Raw genomic sequence first — 23267 nt, 5'->3', positions numbered from 1 at the left:
AGAAGGAAGCCAGGGAGAAAGGTGCCTATATTCTACCACAGGGCAGCCCGCCCGCCAGAGAGTCACAGTGTGGCCCAGGGGAGGGGAGATCCACAGGGTCTTTCCCTGTGACCCTGCCCAATCAGTGCAAAAGATTAGGAACTGCTGGTCCGAAATGTTTGAGTCAAAGTGTGGTGACTTCTCATCCAAAGAACGAGTGAAAGCAATACAAATCAGTATTGAGTGTGGTCGCCAGACTGGCAGCATCAGGATTGTCAGGAAATTCATTGGAAGCACAAATTCTCAAGTCCCAGTGAAGTCTGCCTAAATCAGAAACTGGGGTATAGAGTCCAGCAAACGTAATTTCAGCCTTCCAGATAATTCTGAATCATTTCAAAGTCTGGGAAACATCATTCTGAGCTGATGAAGTACTTCATGTATTACTGGTGGAAAAGTAGACATATACAATTCTAGAAAGCAGTTTGATACTATGCATCAAAGCCCTCAAAATGATTATATTACTGAACACCCCCCCCCAAATTTCAGGAACCTACCATAAGGAAATGATCACAAACTTTCAGCTTGATTTAAATAGCACAATATGGAATGGAACAACAAATATGGTACTCCATGCATGTTCACATATCCATGTGTGTGTAGATAAAGAGATAAAACGCATAGGAGAGCAACTGCTGCTACGAATGGAAGAAAGATGCAGTTTTCTTCTGGGTGGTGGATTACACTGCACACCTGTGTAGGAGCTGGGCCGCAGGCAGCTCAGGCCAAGTCATGGCGAATGCAGACAAGGAGAGTGATGGTCTGGCTGTTACAGTCTCCCTGTGAGACCCGCATCCTAGTTTTCCTGCAGCCTGATGTGGTGAGAAGGAGCTGGCCCCTCCCTATTTCCCCTTCCTTTAGGAAGCTCAAGTTTCTTTCCTTGGAAGAGGCCTCAAGCTCCCTGGGTTTCCCAGGGGCTGAAGCCCCTCTTGGACACCATCCCAAATCCTGTGGCTCATCTGGGGCTTACTCTTTCCTAGCTCATTACTTACGAGTTTAGAGGCTTAATTTTGAATTACAAGGTTTAGAATCACAATGTTTATAAAGCACTTGGTATGTGTCAATGAAATACATATAAAAAAATGAAACGTGTCCTGCATAATAATGCTACTATCATAGGGTAGTACAAGTCACTTTTGGAGTCAGATCAATCTGACTGAAAAGTATTTTAAAAGAAAATAAAAATAAATAAATAGAGGATATCGGGATATGAGTGTGATATAAACTTAGGACAAATATGATCGTGAATCACCTCATTTTATATAAGTACTGCGCTGACCAATTGCACCACTGGGCTTTAATCATCTCATTTTAGAGGAGGGATGCCTTAGTAGAGGCTGCTGAAGGAAAGTGGAATTTGTGTCACAGTGTAATTGATGTAAACGCTATTTGTCTTGGCATAAAACCAGAACAAACTAAATGTCCATTAGCAGGAGTTTGGCTACCTACAGTGTGGCCCCACTGCAGTGCGACAGTCTGCAGCCCTGGCCACCGTGTAGATGAGGCCCTCAACTCCAGACTGACAAGAGACCGGGAAGATATAGGTACGTGCATTGGGGAACATCTGTGTATGTGCAGAAAACACCTCCCACGGTAAAAATGTGATTAAGGGTTGGCACCTGCACATAAAAGATTAGTCATAAAAACATCAGAGTAGAAGTTGAGCTGAAAGTCACCTTTTCGTCGCTCCATCCCAAGCCTGCCAGGAAGGCAGTGACCAGCGTGCAGAGCCCACCTGAGCCCGGGACACCGAAGCGCACGCTGCTGAACACGGCCAGCACGGACAGGCCCAGCAGCAGGGAGGCACGGGTCAGCGTCAGGGCGGCCTGTGGGACAGAGGGACAGCACATGAGGCATCTGCTATGATGGGCTGCCCAATGCAGGGTTCAGAGGAAAACGAAAATGTCCCTCGTGAGCATGAGCACAGCAGCTACTTCCTCTTCCTTCAAAGAGCAGAGGTATGTGCATGCAAACCTAGCCCTGCTGTAGGAAGCCTGTTCTCCGCCTCTGCAGTTAGTGCAGACTTAGCCTGGGGGAGCAGCAGAGAGGGCAGGGTTACAAGGCCAGCCTTTCAGCATTCTTGCTTCGCCTCTCCAAGCTGTGACCTCCTCTCTCTGAAAGGACTTAGGCCACAGGGTTTGGTGAAGGTTAAAGCTGTGTCACTAAGCAGGTGTGGCGGTGCGCCTGGCATCCCAGCACTCTGGGAGGCTGAGGGAGGAGAATGACAAGTTCCAGCTGAGCCTGTACAACTTCGTGACCCTGTCTCAAAATTCTAAAAAATCTTAGAAAAGCCTGGGGATGTAGCTCAGTGCAAAGTCTCTGGGTATAATTTCCAGTACTCCTCTCCCAAAAGAAAGAAAAATATATCTATTCTTTGCAGACACCTGGTCTTTCTCTCTTTTGACACCTGGTCTTTCTTTCCAAGTTCTTGAATACCAGGAAAGTTTTTAAGAGGTTAGAGCAGTTGTTTGCTGTTGTCCTATCGCCTAGGCCCTGTCCTTCCCTTTTGACTTTTCCCTCTTAAATCCCTGATCGTGGAAGTAGCCTCAACAGTGCCTGCCTTGGGGGCACTCAGTCCAGGGTGAATCACCTCCCTCCCTGCAGCCTTGCTGCTTTCTAGCCAGTGACTGTGCAAGCCCCTTGTCCCATGAGCCTAAGTTTCCCTGTGGGTTCCAGGGTGATGGGAACAGTAGATTGTGTGTGGATTGCACCAGACAGACTTCCCATGGGACATTCAGCGGTGGTGGAAACACCTGTCCGCTGCTGCTACATCAGCTGGTGGCTGGCGACTGAGCAGAGGGCCGCCGTTTAGCAGTAAGAAACATAACTGAGCTATTGTATTTCTGTCTGTTATACTGTATAATTAGAGTAATCCTATAATTTTTTCCTTCTTTCTTCCTTTTTTTTTGATACAGGGTTTCCTTATATACACAGTCCAACCTGGCCTTGAACTTGCTTTGTAGTCTAAGCAGGCCTTGAATTTGTGATCCTCCTGCCTCAGCCTCCTAAGAGCTCCCATGTACCACCAAGCCTGGCTCTATAATTTTCTTTTACACATTCATAAAATCTTTTCAGATGTTTTTACTTGGAGGGTTTTGAAGCACAATAAAAATTCAAATCAACATATAGTTTGCTAATAGAAATGTTAAAAGTTCTTTAGTTAAGTTTTTAATGGCATTCAAAATGTCCTGAAATTTCAGAATAATACCAGTTTTACCAAAAGAAAACATTTTCATGTGTTTATCTACCTTGAAAGACTTAGCAGAGTAAAGGAAAATAAAACTTTGCTTTTCATTACAAGATCATTGTGTACCATAAAGAACCTGGCTTTCCCTATAGAGAAACATTTTGCTATATTATAATGAAATGTTAAGATTTATCCATTTGATAATATTAAAATCTAACAAAAACAAAGGCCAAAAGCCATATCCCTTAATTCAGCTGAGTATTATGAAATTTTAAAAAACTTGCATAGCCTATTACTTTGGAATTAATATTATTTGTTTTAGAATGAAATATGAAATGTTCAGAATGGAAATTAGAGATAATAATACCAGGATTGCACTAAAATCTTATATACTTAGCCCTATGCATAAATCTCATAAATAATACTGATATAGCAGTGAGCAATTTTAAAACAGGGACTCATTCTCCAAACACATTCTTCATATCCAGCTTTGAGGGACGTGTTCTAGAATGTTCTTCCAGTGACATTCTAGAGCATGACATTCCCACAGATGACTTCCTTCACCTGGTCATGGCTTGGAAAGTACCGAATAAAAAATCCAAGAAGAACTCCAGCTGCCACACCAATCACCACCTCCAGAATACCTTTGAGGACATTAAACATGGTGGAGCCTGGAAAACATACCCAAACAAAACTTCAGACAGAATCGTACACCCATTAACTTGCAAGCATTGGTCTGTAGTCATCAGCATGAAGAACCTAAGTATGTGAAAGGCTGTCCTCATGAGCATCTTCTCATTTCCACAGCCGTAAATATAAGTGACTTAGCCGGGTATGGTGGCACCCGCATGTATTACCAGCACTTGGGAGGCTGAGGCAGGAGGATCACTTCAAATTGGAGGCCACTCTGGGCTACATAGTAATTCAACTATGGCCAACCTGAACTACATATTGAGACCCTGTCTCAAAAAAAAAAAGGTAATTTAAAATGTCTAATGAAATGGGCATTTCTTACAAGAAGAGTACAGTGGTTCCTTGGTTCACAAACTTAATTGTTTCCACAACTCTGGCTGCAAAGTGAATTGGATAAGAGCCAAAACAAATTTCCTTAAGGTCAACATTAAACCTGACTATTGACATTTGTTCTACTATTATATACGAGGTTAGTAGATAGATCTAGCTAAGTTTTCAAATTACCATTTAAGAGCTTGTTTTTGTACAAAGTTATAAATAAACATTGACTTTAATAGCTCTGATATGTACAAAATAAAGTAATTTGAGAATCTGGCAATGAAAATTAAGAATCTTCCTATTCCTTCTTAAAGGTCTATTATAACAGTAAATCTAAAAAAATACTTTTGAAATGTCTCTGGATGCTCCTCTGTTTGTTGCTTAACTCTTTTGAAATATTATAACCCTAAGGGAGGCCCATATTGTCCTTTGCACCACACAAGATTAAGGAAACTTTAATTTAAAAAAATTTCTGAGCACGTGTACTGAAAATTCCACTGAAATTGCTTCCCTGAAGAAAGCCATTCTTCAAGATGGCCCTGAGGGAAAAGGTACTCCCGTTACTGTGGTTTCTCACTGTTACGGCAATTACCCCTTTATTTAAAATGACTGCTTGGAGTAATTTTTCTTAGCTAGCATTGCTCTATTAGGTAAATGGTGCTACTGTCAAAAGCACTGAGCTGTGATAGGAGCTTTCCACTCAGCTAGTGAACAGAAGTAGCTAATTAGTTCCAATTTCTTGCTTGATGTGGTTGTTTGTAAAACCTCTTGAGTTCCACTCTTAAAAATTCTAATTGAGTGAAGCCAGCAGGGCTCAGGTCCACAAGGTCTCAGGACAAGCAAGGTGAGGAGACAGAGCCCACCAGGCAGGTTCTTCAAGTTGTCACCTTCCGAGCGCATTGGTTTCCATTCTCAAAGGTTCTGATTTCATTGGTGGAAGGGATGTGTACATTTTTCTTAACTCCCCAGGTAATTCTAACGTGCAGCTAAGACTGAGACCCACTGTTTCACACATGTATATGTCAGAACACAGTGAGAGAACAAGTTTACACAGGTTCCATAGCATTAAAAGGAACACATGTGTGGTGACTGGACTCAGTAGGTAAACCCGGAATCTTTGCTAGTTCCTAGACTAGAAAGTGACACGATGAAAACTGCTTTGGGAAGACAAATTTCCCAGGGCCTGGGTGGAGGGCACCTGCTGGAGCCAAGTGGTGGGATGAGACCACTTCCTCAGCAAACCAGTGTGGAATTAGCACGTAGGAGCCCACATTTAGAAGAGGGCTGGCAGGAATGGGGGAGTAGGGACTTCCCCGGACACTGTGCTTCCAAGGAAGAATCTAAGGCTGAACTCAGGCTACAATTACACTCTGTCAATAACAAGAAGTGCGAAGTTTATTTCCCAGTTTTGGATGAAAGATAAAGGAACAAAGTGAAATTGGTGCTGTGCCAAGGAACAATAAAGGCATGGAATCTCTTCTCAGCCTTTTGCCCATATCTGCTTAACAAAGGTATTGAAGCATGGTGTGTGTGCCTGAGTGTGGGGTGCTGGGAGGGTGTGCCTTAAATTCCTTTTCTATTACTACTTGCAAAACACACAAATCAGAACCTTACTGAGCAATGATAAGGCACCCATTAAACATCACAGCTGTTCTTGCCCATCAAATATTGACAAGGAGAGAGCACAAACATTCCTGTTTTAGAAGCGCGCTGCTCCTCCCAGCAGGGCTGCTCTCTGTACTGCGTGCCCACTGAGAAGCCCACTCGTCCTTTGTCTGAAGTCTTCATGGTTAAACTTGCCCAGATCTCTGCAAACCACAACTTGAGCACCTAGGCTTGTGGCATGTGACTCGCACACCCTGCACTGAGAGGAGGGAAGGGAGTATGGATCCGTAGCTCCTGTCCCTCCTTAGGTCCACAATTCTTGCTGCTGGTTTCCATATTTTTAACCTGCCTTAAGCGAACAAGCCATGCTTATAACATTTAAGTGATGTCTCCAAAGGAAAAGAGCAGCGTGTGGTACACAGATTAGTTTACCTGTGGAAAAGGCTATGCCCAGGCACGTGTTGAAGCCGGTGATGGCCAGGATGTCATCGAAGCTGCCCGCAGCCATGAGTAAGGTGGGGACCCCCTTCTCCACCCCATAGCCTCCCTCCTGCAGAAGGAGCATAGAAGGCACCACCACAGCTGGGGACACAGCGCCTAGGACGAAACTGACACACAGAACTTCAGACATAGGACAGAATCTCCTTCTATTATCATGTTAAAATCCAGAAGAGCCTCTAATTTTTAACCTCCACTCTTTTAAAGGTTAGACTTTGGACAACGATAGTCTTTCAAATGGAGGAATGCCAGTCCAGATACACATGGACAGGGGTGTTCTCTAGAACACTCCACTCCAAAGTCTACCATGGGTAACCTATTTGGGAACCAGATCACCTAAAATAAATATTTTATATTTATGAATGGCATGGAGGAACTAATAGGGTGTTTGGTCCAGGAAGCTGTGTTTGAAACAAAATGTTCGTGTTAGGGCTTTTGAAAACTTGCCATGGACATCTGAACTGGAACCCAGTGACACCGGACCTTCCGTTAGGGCTCTGTATGTGAAATAAGATGCAGGTCCCAGGGAGAAGGCCATGGTGACTGGAAGTGGCACTAGGGACAGCAGCAGCTGTAAGTGAAAGCACCTGAAGGGCTTCCTGCGCACCACCCCTTTGGAACACTTCCAATGAGCTAATTTCACTCTCCCCACAACCTTGTCAGAGAGAGGCTGTGTGTCTTCCTATTACAAGCAAGGACACTGAGGCACAGTGGCACTAACTGCCATGCTAAAGACTCCACCCTGGGAATGGCAGAGCTGGGTGGAGCCCATGCAGCAGAGCTCCCGACTTGTCACCATGAGAAGTGGGAAGTCCTTACTTCCTGCCTCATATCAGTTCCAAACTCCTACTAAGGACTTGTTCATACCCTTGCTGCTTCCCACGGCTTGTCACCACTGGAAGTGAAAAGCTGAGCCGGGAGGAAGGGACAGAAGAACCATGGAGGCAGAGGAAGGCTCTGGTCACTGCTGAATGTGTGGCATCCTTTGTGCAGACTCTGGGGTGTGACCCAGCACCTGTCATAGGCATGGGGTTGGGTGCAGTCCAAAGCCCATGGCCTCCTCGATGGGCTGAATGACCGCATTCTGCAGAAAAGCACTTGCAGAGAGCAGACCCTACCTGGGAGAGGAATACTGAGGCCATGCTGGATTGGCCAGGTCAAGTTTTTTAGTGTCCTTTAAAAAACACTCATATATACACTGTGGTGTGGAATCAGGGAAAGTCCCAAGTGTCACTGCATATCAAAATGACAGAGAAAAGAATCCTTACCCCAGTATAAATCCCCACTGCCATGGCAAACCCATCAGGAAGTGGGAAAGAATGGCGGCTGCACATGCCTCCACGATGCAGGGACCCAGGGATAGACGCACACAGACACCTTTCAGCTTCTGCAGGGCCTGGAGTGTAAGCAGACATCCTGATATGACACCCTCTGTACCCTCACAGAGCATGCGGTGCTCAGCAGCCCCTGCAGCCTTCCAACCACACTCGGCTACAGTGAATTTTCTGGGTACTGTTTCACTTAACAAACATTTCTGCATTCTAAGCATTTTGGAGGCAGCTTGCGTTGTCTTCACAATGACCCAGTGAGATAGGTAATATGATTATCCTCACTGTTTTGGAGGCTCTCCTTTCGAGTTAAGTCATTTACCTAAAGTCATGAAGCTGGTGAGTAGCGGAGCCAGGTCTGCACCCAGCCATGGTTTGCGGCATCTGCTCCGAGGCCACACACTTGCTGACTTAATCGCTCAGCATTAGTTCACTTATGGTGTAGGCCAGGAATGAGGCTCCTGGGGTGAGGAGCATCATTCTCCAAGAATATACATTCCTAGGGCCAGGGATAGCTCAGCAGCACAAGTGCCTGCATGGCCAGTGCAAGGTCCTGAGTTCGATTCCCGATACCCCCGCCCCCCAAAAAAAGAATGTACATTCCTGAACTCAGAGATGTGCATGCAAAGGGCATCAGGAGGAGCCTATTCTGGATGTCCGGCAGTGCGGTCAGCCTCCCGCACTCACACACAGCTTTGCACAACCATCACCTGAAGCATAGCTTGTATCTCCATCAAGGGAACAGCAGCTTTTTTACTGACATTAAGTCCACCTTTCTCTGAGAAAGAATATGGAGACATTGTCTTGCTTCCTGTGAAACACAAGGTGCTCCCTGCAGAACAGCCCTGCAGGAGATGCATCCTGTTTTCTTCTCAAGAATGTCACACAGTGTCCATGTCCTTTCCTGAAGCTAGGGGACCCCAGATGTTTGGGACAGTGGAGGAACACAGTCCCTGCTTAGTAATTAGAGATGCATGCATCTTACCTTTGAGTCCAGCCCAAGGCCAGCGCGCACCAGTATGATAGACAGTGCGATGCTTCTCAGGGAGGAAGACCACCTGTGCTCGATCTGCACATTGTCACAGATGACTGGGATGTTCCTGAGCAGAAACCCAGCCAGCAGCATGCCTGGAACAGCAAAGCCCAATGGGACCAGGGGGTTTTAACAAGAGTTTCCAGCCCTTCACATGTAAAAAGAATGGCTGTAGAATCTTCCCCTATGCTTAGCCTTTGGATGAAATTAAGTTAAACTTTTAATTAACAAGATTAAATAATTCAATGACTTGGAGGAGCAAAGAAATAATTTACAATGCATATAAAAGGAAACATCAGAATAATTAATATTTCCTAAAAAACTGACCATAAAAGGGAGAGACAAGACAGGTCAAGAGAACGATCAAATCCTATACAGAAAATGTTCTCAATGTGAGTTCCACCCCTCCCTTGCACACAAGAGAGACTGGCGACCAGCTCCTGAAATTCCGTGCTTTGCAGGATTTCCTAAAACCTCAGTGAGTGCTTAGCATAGCAGGTGCTTCAGTTCACCCTCACAACCACAGCACTTTACAAGAGATGCACAGCTTACTTTGCAAACACTTTAGAAGTGAATTCCGATCAAATGCACACCATCCTGTTGTGTCAGCTGTGACTTATCCTTTATTCTGTCACTGAGCACTGGCTGATGCCTTCAGGATTTTATTTATTTATTTATCTTTGGTACTGGGAATTGAACTCAGGACCTTGCGCTTGCCAGGCAGGTGCTTGTGCCGCTGAGCTATATCCCCAGCCCTGCCTTCAGGATTTTAGACTCCACAGAGTACTAGAACTCAGTCGACAGACAGCAGGACTGCACCTCAACAAGCTTTCAGCCTCTAGGGCAACAAGACAAGGGAACAACCCCAGTGTATGACAGCACAAGGGTGCTGTATGAATTAAGAAGGGGCAGGGTGGTTGAGGGTAAGGGCAGTTGCAGTGGAAGATGCAGTGGATGGAAGAAAAAGCAACAGCTTTAGGCACTGCAAGCAGGAGCTGAGAGTAAGTGATGGGCATGGTTTGGGAGGGCTCTGCCCTCCTGGTGCCAGCTGCCCACCCCAAGGAGTGTTGTGTCAGAGACCGTGCGGCCCTGTCCTCCACTCTTCTCAGCAGGACCAACTACACCTGTGTCTCGTCAATGCCTCAATCCACATCTTAAAGCTGGACCTGCGTGAGGACAGACACAAAGAATAAGCACAGCCGGGTGTGGTGGCGCACGCCTGTAATCCCAGCACTCGGGAGGCTGAGGCAGGTGGATCGTTGCGAGTTCGAGATCAGCCTGGCCTACAAAGTGAGTTCAAGGCCAGCCTGAACTGCATAGCAAGAGACCCTGTCTCAGAAAGACAAAAAGCAAAAACAAAAAACAACAAAAAAAACACAACAAAGAATAAGCACAGCTTTTCATGCCTTGCTGCAGATGCAGGGCGCATGGAGCCTTGTTTTCAGACAGCTCTCATCACTCCCTTCATCTAGACAAAAGCTTGGAAGGTCTCAGTTCTGCAACCTGGGCTTTCTACAGTGTCTGCTGGGGAACAGTATGAACAGGGCTACAGTTCCTGTTTCTGAAAGGAAAAATGAAAAGAGTAATGTGAGGAGTGAGCAAACCATGATGGTAATTTAAATTAAACTTTTATTATAGTAAATGATACATTGCCACAAATCCCCCTCAAAGTCCTCCCCCTCACTTTAAACACACTTATCCCAGCGTTCTTGCCACTTTCTCCTTCTTCCTTTTTAATTTTTTTCTTTTTGCCACTTTCTGAAGCAGTTCTGGAGTCCTCTTTCCTGAGTGTGTTTATGCGGTGTGATCAAAAATAAGGTGAATGCTGCTGCTTAGTACCACCCAACACAAAGGCAGGCTCACAATAGCATCCCAGCATGGCCTCATCCAGCTCATTCTCCAGATCTTGCATGAAGTGACTTCTCCTTCTTCCCCAAAGTCAAAATGACCATGAAAAGAAAATGTTTTAAATCGATTCAGGACATCAAGGCAGCCACAACAACACATTCAGGAAAGAGGACTCCAGACCTGCTGCAGAAAGTGGCAAGAACAGTGGGGTAAGGGTGTTTGAAGTGAGGGTAAGTATTGTGAGGGCGATTCATGGCAATGTGCTTTTCACGATAATAAATGTTTTAATTTAAACATTCCCCATATTTTCCAAAGAAGTTATAAGCACCCGGTCATATCCCCAGCTGCAAACTCCCGTCTCAGTCCCCTGTGAATCCTCACAGATTGCTTTGTTACTACTTGCCAAATTCCTGTGTCCACAACCACAAAACTGTCTGCAGTTCAATGAGATTTAAGGGGTAGGGGATATAGCATGGCACTTTGGCTGGCAAGCATAAGGTCCTGAGTTCGATTCCTGGTACCAAAACAAACAACAGCAACAACGACAAAGAAGAGATTTAACACAGCTGGACTGAAAATAAATGGGTGTCTACTCCCTGATTCAGCAAAGAAGTCACTCATATTTGTGATGAGCCAGTCACTGTGAATGTAGACCTGTATTTTTCTTTATGTTAATGAGTAAGGTAAAAATGTACCAATGAGAACATATGTCAACATGTCACTCTTGGTCAACAGTATGACTTATAATAAGCAAGGCCTCATTTATACATTCACCAATTTCTGTGTTACAGATACTTCCATCAGAGGTGATTTTAAGGTACTAACATGATGTCTCTGAGTGTGGAACTGGGATAGATGGTCAGTGGCCGCCATGACATGGTGTTCCCATAATCTCAAGGGCATACATAAGGGAAACACGGTAAAATAATGAGGAAGTGATCAGTTTCCAGTATTGATCACTCTTGTCCTTTAATGTAAGTTACTTATTTCTAAGTTTACATAATTTATTTTTTATACATCACTTTTAACAACTAGCTCACAAAATCCCTCAAACTGGACATTTTGCTTTTGTTTCCAGCACAGCAAATATGGAAATATTTCATTTCTTTTTTTCCCCAAAGCTTTCCAAACTACTATTTTAAAAAAATATTACTTACTTTGAAGGAAAGAAAACGTGCTTCTGCACTTACCAAGAAGAGGAGGCAGTGGAGGGAGTGTTGGTAACTTAACAAGCCCCAAAAGTCTTCCTCCAGTGACAGCACAGTAGAACAGAATGATGATTCCAAATAGGTTTCCTCCTGGGAGACATTCACTGCCAGTGATGGACCAAACTACAGCCCACAGAAGGACTGCCATGATGACTGGAATAAACCAAGAAAACCAGTTCCTGTCAAAAACTTGTCAAATACATGTTTCAACATTATCTAAAATAATTCTTAAACACTGAACCCACTGCCTATGAGCAACAGAACATTATGTACTGCAAACATATACCAATAAAAAGAAAAATTTAATAAAAATAAAATGAACATTGCATAGATAAACATTTGTAACTGTGTATAAAGCAGAAGCATCAAGAATATGAACAAATGGGTAATCACCAAGCATTTTAAGAAATAAGGTATCACCAGTCCTTTAAATCTGCCTGTGTGCCCCACCTCACCCCCACCTCCCTTCCTATTGCCAGAAGGAACCGCTACTTTGATTTCTCTTATTTTTCTTTACAATTTTATGACATATTGGCAGTTCATATGAGAAAGTGAAACAACCATTATCGTTACCCTTTTCACAGAAATATGACAATACTTGAACTCCAATCATGCTTCAGTCTTTTAGTTCTAAGACAGATATGATCGCGTTGGGCAAAGGGCAGGTGAATTCCTGGGGCCTTAACCTGTTACTCATTAAAAGCCTGAAGTGTAATTTCTTCTGAGGTGGGCAGGAACCTAAAAGCTGCTTTTGCTAAAACAAACAACAACCACCAGTGATACTTCACGTGGGCTACAGATGCTCAAGGCTATCTGAAAGCGGAATGAAGCTTGACCTTCATTTTGCAGCTGTCTCCTACACCTTCCATCTCTGGATCAGATTCCTGCTCAGATCTTCATGCAGGTGTCGTGGTCACTGAGAGAGCACCTGCTTAAAAGCTGGTAGTACAAGGCTGATTAGCCCAAAATTTATATAATCTATCTCATCCCCTTCAAGACTGAAGGACTCAGGATAAGAAATTTACAGGGACACTGAGTTTCCAGGCGGCATCTAGAAGTCTCTCGTCACTGCCTTAATCTATGGTCATCTTGGATTCCAGCAGTCTCTGCAAAACAGGCTGCCCTGAGCAGAAACAATCATTTCATGGAGCCTGGACCCCCTCCTCCCAAGCAATAGGGACTCACACAGCCTTCCTGCAAACCCAGAACTGACCTCCTGCTTAACTGTACTGGAACCACCTCAGCCATTAGAAGGACTGGCTTCTCTCCTTCGTCCATTGGCCAGGCTGCTCTGCAGTAGAGCTGTACCTCTTCCAGACCCCAGGCTGAGTTCTGTCCCAAGCTTTCTTATTTCTAATTCTGCCTAACAAATCTGCCAGTGCCTCTCTCTGACGGGTCCGGAAATGCTTTTCTGCAATGACACCTCAGGAACCTGCGTGGGCCAGGTTGATGTTCCCATCTCCTTTTTTTAAACTGGTGCATATTAGTGATACAGAATAACAGGATTCATTTTGATATACTGGTACACGTCTACAACATATTTTGATTAGTTTTTATCTCCATTTCTTCCTTCTTTCTTTTCTCCCCTCTCCCCCTAGTCCCCTTACCACTTCCAAAAGTCTACTTTCTAGTTTCGTATTATCTTTTAATTAATTAATTAATTAATTTATTTATTTATATTGCTCACATAAGAGAAAACATGAGCTGTTTAACTAAGACTGGCTTATTCACTTAACATGATAGTCTCTAGGTCCATCCATTTTCCTGTAAATGATTTGATGTCATTCTTCTTTATGGCTGAATAACACCCCATTGTGTATGTATAACACATTTTATTTACCCGTTCATCTGTTGATGGGCATCTAGGTTATTTCCACAGCTTAGATATTGTGAATTATCTTCTCCAAACATGGGTATGCATGCATCGCTAGTGTGCTGTTTTAAATTCTTTCAGGAATATATCAAGAAGTAGTATAGCTGGGTCAAGTGGAATTTTTATTTTTAGTCTTTTGAGGAATCTCCCTACTCATTCCCATAATGATAGTTTATATTCCCATGAGCAGTCCAGGAGGGTTTCTTTTTCCCTACATCCTCACCAGCATTTACTGTTTTTTGTGTTCTTGATAATTCTCACCCTTCTGACGGGGATGAGATGGAATCTTGGTGTGCTTTTGCTTTGCATTTCTCTAATGGCTAAAGATGTAGGACATTTTTTTGCATGCATTTATGGTCATTTATACTTCTTTTGAGAAGTGTCTATTCAACTCATTTGCCAATTTGTTGACTGGATTATTCATTGGGGGTAGTGGCGAATATTTTGTTCTTTATATATTCTAGATATTAATCCTCCGCCTGACGAGCAGCTGGCTAAGAGCTCATCCCATCTGTAGGTTGTCTCTGTTGATTGTCTTTCAGACTCCGTCTCTTCTTTAGGGGGACCTCTTTGGATCCCTTCAGGTAAACACTATCTTTACTTCTTTTTTACAGCGAATGTTTTCTTAAAATTATCCACATACTTAACTTTTTATTTTTGCTTTTTTAAACTTTAATTTTTTTTTTTTTTTTTTTGTCTTTTTGAGACAGGGTCTCACTATGCAGTTTAGGCTGGCCTTTGGCTCAATTTGTAGCCCATGCTGGTTCTCGAACTTGCAACAATCCTTTTGCTTCAGCCTCCTGAGTGCTGAGATTACAGGTGTGTGCCACCACAACTGGCTAAACTTTCAATAAATCATTTATTTGTAAATCAATAAATAATATACATATGCAAAAACCTAAAAATTGAGACAATCATGATTATATTAGTAATCCATAAGCATGTGAAATGAGACCCAATTTGCAGAGCTGAACACAGAATAACTTTTATTGCATTGTTGTCATTTTAATCTGTTTTTCTTTTTTTTTTGTTGTTCGTTTCTGGCACCGGGAATTGAACTCATGACTTTGCGCTTGCCAGGCAGGCGCTGTGCCGCTGAGCTAAATCCCCAGCCCCTTAATCTCAATTATTATTACAATTCTGGTTATTTTCTCTATTTCACTGAAGATTAATTATAACAAGTGGTACATTTTTACCTATATAACATAGCACCAAATATAAATAAGAACTTATGAAAGAGCAGAGAAACTAAGGATTGGTGTTTCAGAGTATCTACATTTTAAATATTAAGTCTTTCCACATTTTCTCCTTATACAAAAGCTACTAAATAAGTTACATTTAAATGTCTGACATATTTCTTGCTTTGATATATGTTCATAAAATCTGTGTTTAGGCTTACATAGCTAGATATTTAAAATATATACTTCTACGGATACGTCCGCTAGTTGAAATAAGTTAGCACAATCATTTGAGTTGGTTGTTAGTATACTGGGCAGGGCTTATTTCTTTTCTTTAGATTCTTTGCACACGTGAAACACGACATAAGAGGTCCTGTTTTGTCATGAACAATGCAACCATTTTTAGGTTGACCTTGGCAAATCACACAAGATTCAACAGCATTAAGGGGATAACTAGATTCCACAACTTTCTTCTTTGTGTTGTGTTTCTTCCTTCTCAAACTCTAACATCTTCTTGGCTGCTGTTAGGAATGTTACTGGAAGTTCATGGCTGAGAACAGTCCTCACTGCCTTGTGGGAGGCTTGTGCGACTTTGTTATTATTTTCATCAACACATGACTCTCTGGAGTCATCTACTGCAATTTTTGGGCCATCAGGCACATTCAAGCCCTCATCCACTTGTGTTAAATGTTCTAATTTAGCTTTCTCAGGAGTTTCCTCTGTATCTTTCCCTTTATCTCCCGGAAGCCAGTCCTCATGAAGGGCCCATCATCTGCTACAGTGTGATGGAAGGGGAGGATTCATTTCGCTGCATGAAGTACACTTTCAACTGTCAGTAAGGAAATTTCAGGATCTTCCTCAAATAAGTCTGCATCACCTTCCCCTGCCTGACACACAGTAACTAGATATACTTCACCATCTTCACCTGAGTTCTTGTCCTTCACTGAGACTATAATCTCCTGAATCAAGAGATTCAACTTCAAATCTACACTGAACTGATCTGAACTGAATCCTGATCCATCCATTCACCTGAATGTTCACTTGTACTACCATCCAGATCTGATCTGATGGAGTCTTTGTCAATTCACAGCTATTCTTTCACAACATATCTCTCTTATTCCACACAGAACCTGTTCCCATAACCCTGGGCCTAGGCTCAGCGATGATTCTTCTCCAGGGCCCAGGCCACTGGGGAGCTCAGACCCACTCAGGGCATCCAGGAAGGAGCCCTCGGGCAAGGAAAGCAGCCGGACCTCCACTGGGGAGGGGGTAGGCGCCAGGGGGTAGGGGCCAGGCTACGCCAAAGACTAGGCTTCTTGCTGCATCTTCCAGTAACATGGGCCACCCATACTCACCTTTTCAAAAAATCATCATTCAGTATGGCATCTCAAACCTTTCACCTAGGACAATTAACTTGATGCAAGAACGATTTCCGTTAGTAAACCTATTTTTGTCAGAATGTGAAATGTTTTTCAAATGATTCACTACTTTGTAAATTTGTCTTACAAAATGATATACTCAAAACAGAAAAGCTCGTGGGAAAGACTGTTGTGGCAAACCCTGCAAAACTCAAACCTTACAACCAAAGCACCAGTAAAAATAAACACAAGCTAGTAACAGTAACAGCACAGCTGAATCTCTGCTGACCTCTGTCTCTCACTCAAATTGTTCTTTGCAGACTTCCTACTTCAGATGCAGATTCATGCAAACATCAACCTTAAATACAGAGCAACCCCATCCAAAATGGACCCACATTACAGCCTTCTCCATCTATCAAAAAAAAAAAAAAAAAAAAAAAAGAACAGAGGGAAGATTGTTGGCAGTTTTTTTTCTTTGTAATGTCTGCTGTTTCAGCCACGTGAGTAGCTGTACTAGGAAGCTCAGTGCTGTGGGACATTCAAGAGCTCTTGATGCACCTACACCAGCTACTAAAGTCTGAAAACAAGCACCTCAATGGAGAGCTCAGTTTTAAAAAGTCGCCATGCAAGAAGGCTTCTGCTTGATTGCAAAACAGTATACATCCAAACTTTTTTGTTTGTTTTCTATACACCTTTCCTTTTCTTGTTATTGCTTAATGCAAAATATGAATATACTAGAACAATTATGCCTCCACAGACACAGTTCCCTATCTGCCATTGCTCATGAGTTACTGTGAGCTATAGAAACGTTCTGTCAGAACTCACGACATTTCTCATGAGGACCTTTGCTACTAAATTGTTTCTTTGTTGTCTGAAATGAGTCTTTATCTTGAAAGAAGTTTTTGTAGGCACATATTAGATTTACCTCAAATGGCTGGTTAAGGATTATTTTCTCTAACTTCATTGAAACTATTATTCATTGGTCTTCTGGCTTTTATTGTTGTAAAGTCTTTTTTTTTTTTTTTTCCCAGTACCGGGAATCGAACTCATGACCTTGCGCTTGCCAGGCAGGCGCTGTGCCGCTGAGCTAAATCCCCAGCCCTATTGTTGTAAAGTCTGATTTGACCCTTTTACAGAATTTTGTTTCTTTGGCTGATGTTACAATCTTCTGTACTGGATCTGCAATTTTAGAGTGTATTTATGTGAGTCTTTTTGGTTTGCTTAGGATTTATGTTTTTAAAACCAGTTTTGGAGTTCTGCCCGTGTTTCTTCAAAGACTTCTTTCTTATTTTAAGAAGGTTGGACAGCCACTCTATTTCCAAGTTGCTAAGCCTAGTGTTCACATTTCACATTTTTGGGTACTGCATTCTGGGAAATCTCTTCAGCTCTACTTGCCAGTTTATCAATTTTATTTTCACTTCTTCTGCTGTCTACTCTGTCAATTGAGTTTTAAATTTTAATTATTGTCCTATAGGTTCTTATTCAGATCTGTAAATTTTTAACAGCTATTTCTTTTGAATTCCTATTTGTTCTTTCCTCTTTAACTTCTTTACATATATAAAAATGCTTTATGGTCTATTTTATACTAATGCAAAATTATAAAATCTCTATTTTTGTTTCTTTTGTGTGTGTTTTAAATTTTTTTCTTTTTTTGTAACAATGAGCTCTCCCTTTACCTTTATCTGTTGGTTTGAATGTGATAAAGTTCAAACTTAGGTTGAATGTGAGTTTTCCAGGTAGGGTCTGCGTTTGTCTCTACCATGTGCTTACAAGTTTACAGCCCAGGACCCCTGGAGATACACACTGGGATGGAGTTTTTTTTGTGTGAATTGAGAGTAAAAATCAGGATAAACTTACTGACTTTTAGTGGAGACTCCCCACAACAGAGACAGGCAGGTTTAGCTGCAGGCCTCCCTGCAGAGCAGGTTCATGTTCAGCTTCCCACCACCCCCGGGGCCAGGACTCAGGGCTTGAGGACTGCAGCACTTTTCCTTTTATGTTCTCACCCCAGGCAGGTGATAGCTCGCCTTTTGTGTGCTCCGATATTCTCAAAATCAGTTTCACGGTAGAAACCTCCAGGGGGAAAGCCAGCTTGTGTGTTTGTTTATCTTTCCTACTTGTATTTGTTTTGGTTTTTGATCACTGTTTTGATAGATCCACAGTACATTTAAATAGGCTTCATATATTGTTTTCAGATATTATTACTGGTTGAGGTGACAGGACTGTTGATTGAACCTCATGTCTTATTGTATTTTAGCTGTCTTATTGTATTTAGCATATCATTCATTTTTACCCTTTATGTCTGTCTTATTAGAAATATTTTGACTAGAAATGTGCCATATTTTAAAAGGTAACAGTTAAAAAATAATAAAAAGTACAGACAAGGTATTAAATTATCTGTGGTCCTAATCATCTGGTGTATATTCTGGAACCAGGTTATCACTGCATGTACTAAATAAAGTTTGAAATTTTCTTCCATGCTAGTTCAGAATCTTACTCGATTTCACTAAAAACACGTTCAGGGTGTAAAGTATAACATATTGTACTTGGCTTTTATTGTCTCAGATGGAAATGATAAAAACATTTTCTAGAGTTCCTAGCTGCAGTTTAGCGGTGAAGAATTGTGCCTCATTTTTCAGTAATAGCACATAGGAGAGACTGTATATTTATTCCAATGATATCATTTCTCAACACAATTTTTGAATTGTCTTTATAGACAATTTTCAAATCCCTTGTCCTTTTTTCTACCATATTCCCCATTCCTTAACATATAGGGGATGATCAAAATATACAATGAGTGGTTCAATTAAAAATGTATTACAATAAAAGACATACGGGCATTCATCCCCCTCAACGTACCCCCTTGGCTTTGAACACACTATCCCATTGTGCGTGCCACTTTCTGAAGCAGCTCTGAGGTCCTCTTTCGCGAGTTTGTTTATGAGGTGTGGTAAAGCATATGGTGAACGCTGCTGCCAAGTGCCACCCAACAGAAAGGCAGGCTTGTAAAAACATCGTGGTGTGCCCTCTTCCACCTTATTTACCAGGTCTGGAACTGTGTGACTTCCGGCTCTTCCCCACAGTCAGAATGACCAGGAAAGGTAAACATTTTAAATTAATTCATGACACTGAGGCAGCTATGACGGTGCAACGAAAGCCACTCACGAAGGAGGATATCGAGAACTGTCCAGACAGTGGCAAGATCGATGGGTACATGTATTGGAAGCAAGGGGAAGTATTCTGAGAAGAACCAATGGCAATGTGGCTTCTACTGTAATAATTTCTAAAAGTATGAACAGATTTTTTAACATAGCTAATACATAACACAAACACAACACACACAGACTCTTCCTTTTTGAACAAAAAGGCATCATTACGCATGAACATCCATTTATTCATCTAATTTATAACACAATAATCTTTGGGTGCCTTCCAAAGCCAAATCTATTCCCTAAAGAAAGATATAACCCAATAGTAAAATATTCAAAACAGAGCTGAGATAAAATTCCCCCCCTCAAATCTTGAAAGTGTTTTTAAAAAATGGCAGCCCTATGGCAGTAAGTTGAGCTGCAAACCAAGGTCTTTACTTGTGAAATGATAGGATCATTTTGAGATAGAAACTGAGCCCTCTTCACTAAAATATTAGTTGAATTAAACAGTAATAGCAGCTAACATGTATGTAAGTGACTTCTCAGACATTTTTTCACCACAGCCCTTAAGTAATTCTGCAGATGTACTCAGGTATACAGAAGCCACAGCCCCTTGGCTTCTATTCCGCCCCTTCTCACGGTCATCATGCAAGCCTCCGGTGAGGACGCTGGGACCCTGTTAGCTGGCCCTTGAGTGGCAGCGTGGCGCAGCTCCCCTACACAGTGTCTGTTCACCCAGTTGTTTTGATGTGAGGGAGAAGTAAAATTCCTCTTGTCCTCTGAACAATATGATTTTGGAATCTCACTGCACATCTGAAAGATCCTGTCCTGCGCCCATCCTTCCTGGTCACCTACCGTTTGTGACGCTTCTGTTCAGTAAGCCACGAGGAGGGCAGGCCAGGGCCTGTCTCAGTCTTTGCAGACAGTTTGAGTCAGGTGGAGCTTCCTGTAGCTTTTCTTCATGGCTGTTCAACAGGTTACTCCCTTCAGTGGGTTCCCTTCCATCTACGCCTCTGGGGTTCATGAATGTCTCCTGTAACTAAAGGAATTGTAAAAAAAATCTTAGAACTGTTGGTCTTCTATGCATCAGTACAGTTGCTGGTTCATCATGTGACAAAGCAAGTTGCTATTACTAGATCACACTTTATAAGGAACCTACAACTTTCATTCCTAACAAATCAGCAAGTGCTTGGAACAACAACTGCATTTGTAGTATTTAGCACCAACCTAATCACAACTTTAGAATTAGAAATGCTGGAGTCCCATACAATAAACATAACATCAGTTTTGCAGCACTGTACTGGGTTTAAGAATTGACATAGTTAACAGAGAACTCAGCATAATAGCCAGTACATAACCAAAGTGGCTCAGGAAAACATAACTCTGTGTTCAAAGCCAATTCACATTCATCCCTCTTCTTGAATAGAAGCAACAGGAAGAGGGAAGAAACTCAGAGCATCCTAGGGATTAGGCCGGGAACACCACCCAGCTCACAGGCTCTCCGTTCTGTCAGCCTTAGGTAAGAAGGTGCTGGCAGCCTTGGGTGGAAGAGCTGGAGGTCCTGAGCTAGGGGCTGAAGAGTGGGGAGAACTGTTAGTTGAGAGGAAGACAGCACAGCTGTTAAGCGTGGGAAATGATAGTAAAGGAGTGGCTATTTGGGGCATTTCACCCCAGCTTTTACCTGTGCTCCCTGATGCCCAGCGGCTGTGCAGTTCATCTCTTTGGATGGTTCCAAATCTTCACATGGCACGGGTTTAACTTCGTCCCCCATGACTTGTGATTACAAAGAAGACAATACAGGAAGTGCAGCGGGATCTGTTTTGAAGAAGAAACAATAAAGATAGAGCCATAACCTGAAAATCTTTGGAAGAAAATTGTGCTTTTTTCTTCCCTCAGAACTCTGAGTCAGGTGTAGTGGCACATCTCTGTAACTCCAGGACTCTGGAGGCTGAGGCAGGAGGGTTGCCACAAGTTGGAGTCCAGCCTGGGCTACATAGTGAGGTAAAGGCCCACCTGAACTACACAGCAAGATCATGTTTCAGAAAACCAATAAATAAATGAAAAAGAATTCTAATATTTAAAATACTTTATTATTAACTGTTTTATTCCACAATTGTGGTGTGATTAAAAAACATGGTGAATGTTTAAATTTTTAAAATTTATTATAGTAAAAGACATATTTCCATTAATCCCCCTCACTTTGAACACACTGCAACATTCTTGCTATTTTTTTTTTTTTTTTTTTTTTGTGGGTACTTGGAATTGAACTCAGGACCTTGCCAGGCAGGTGCTGTGCTGCTGAGCTATATCCCCAGCCCTCTTGTTACTTTCTGAAGCAGATTACAATTTACATTCACAGCAATTTCATTCAAATAAAAACCTTATATTGTGTTCTCATCCAATTTGGACCTGACACTGTGTGGCTTCTGGCTCTTCCCCAAAGTCAAAATGACCAAGAAAGGTAAACTGTTTTGAATCAGTTCAAGACACTGAAGGAGGCAGGACAGTGCAACTAAAGACACATAGGAAAGAGGACTCCAGAGCTGCTGCAGAAAGTAGTAAGTACCATGGGATATATGTGTTTGAAGCAAGGAGAGGATTTTGAGGGGGGTTCATAGCAGTATGTCTTTTACTATAACAAATTTTTTAAAAATTTAAGCATTCACTGTATTTTGTGATCACACTTCATATTATATTCATCTTACCTTTTCACTTGTCTTGAAAAAATCCTCATTGATGAATCATTTTTTACTTTCTTTCCCACCCTGTTTTTTGAGTCATACTCTGAAACATCTGAGCAATCTCACTACCTAACTGTCCTCTGGAGCAGCAAGGCTCCAGGGAACTTTCCAAAGCTGATGTGAGGAATGAGTCACTGAAGGGAAACCTCTAGACTCCATCATTTTCAGAGAAACCAGCATCACTAACTCCTTCCTGGTTCTTATTTCTAAATAGTGTTAAAAAAATAACACCACTGACGAATACCCACAGTATCTTAGGTCCTGTGGTAGGTGCTATGGTAGTCTCTTGCTAGGGGTCGTTATGGGCAATTTTTAGGTTGCTAAAACATGCCCTCTATATTCCATAGACTTACAGTATACCAGGAGAGAGAAACTTATACCAAGAAGGTGTAAGGCAGACTACAGGTTCACTCAATAAATGCCCATATTAACCCCTCCTCCCTTGATTCCTGTGCTGTAGAGGATGAGAAGCCAAATACTCCAATCCCTGGCCACTGCTGCAGCTTGTGGGGGCCATTTGACACAGTTCTGTATGAGATGTAGGTGGGAGTCCCTAGCAAGGCCTTTGAAAGAGCGTACTCTTCTTTCTTTGCCCTCCAGCATTTCCCTCTCTCCTTCCTGGAAGGCAGATACAGTGCCTGGAGGAGCAGCAGCCACCTTTCAACCATGAGAATGGAAATTCTATACTCAGGACAGGGGAGGGCTCAGACAGGAGGACTGGTCTCCGGGAACACCTTGGAGCAGCTGCAGCAGTCCTCCACTGCTGGACAAGGATGCAATTGTTTAAGCCACTGTTCTCATGTTTTCTTTTGGCTAGTACCCAAATTCATCCCTCGTCTCACTGGGGCAATGAACATTACGGTACAGGTAAAAGAAAAACCCTGCAAATTTGAATAATCGAATAAAAATTATAAGAGAAAAATGAATCCATGGTTAATATGTGCAGACATTATGCTAGGCCACAAAGTCAAAGATGAATTAGACAAGATCCCCTTCCTCAAGAAATCATTTACTTAGTTTAACAAAAAGTGCAAGAGGTTTGTGTTTAAGATGTCAAAGAATTCCATGACGTTATATGACCACTACTTCCTTACAAAACACAATGTTAACCAGAGCGAGATCTCACACAGCTGTCAGTTTTGATTTTAACTCTATACGAAATATAAAATGTGAGAACAAAATAACTCGAAATTTATGACCATACTGTTGTCACA

The 23267-nt window shown here is 42.3% G+C and overlaps 1 protein-coding gene and 1 pseudogene across 7 annotated transcripts in view; both read right to left on the bottom strand.

The window, feature by feature from the left end:
* Nucleotides 1-23267, bottom strand: part of Slc9b2 (solute carrier family 9, subfamily B (NHA2, cation proton antiporter 2), member 2) — a 55689-nt gene that overhangs the window by 14253 nt on the left and 18169 nt on the right. For all 7 annotated transcript variants that reach the window (XM_013505379.1, XM_013505377.1, XM_013505378.1 and 4 more), the window contains exons 2-9: nt 20994-21127; nt 20168-20351; nt 11737-11907; nt 8651-8793; nt 7606-7733; nt 6272-6447; nt 3788-3894; nt 1713-1862 (exon numbers count right to left, since the gene is read on the bottom strand). In XM_013505379.1, the coding sequence (XP_013360833.1) occupies nt 1713-1862; nt 3788-3894; nt 6272-6447; nt 7606-7733; nt 8651-8793; nt 11737-11907; nt 20168-20351; nt 20994-21083 (1149 nt within the window). In that variant the 5' untranslated portion in view covers nt 21084-21127. The remainder of the gene's footprint in view (nt 1-1712; nt 1863-3787; nt 3895-6271; nt 6448-7605; nt 7734-8650; nt 8794-11736; nt 11908-20167; nt 20352-20993; nt 21128-23267) is intronic.
* On the bottom strand, nt 14463-19008 carry LOC102027875 (annotated as a pseudogene).

Source organism: Chinchilla lanigera, unplaced genomic scaffold (genome assembly GCF_000276665.1).
Source record: "Chinchilla lanigera isolate Chin_1 unplaced genomic scaffold, ChiLan1.0 scaffold00095, whole genome shotgun sequence".
NCBI classification, from domain to species: domain Eukaryota; kingdom Metazoa; phylum Chordata; class Mammalia; order Rodentia; family Chinchillidae; genus Chinchilla; species Chinchilla lanigera.
Note: the sequence above shows the minus strand (reverse complement) of the source record. Positions and strands in the feature narration are given on the sequence as shown.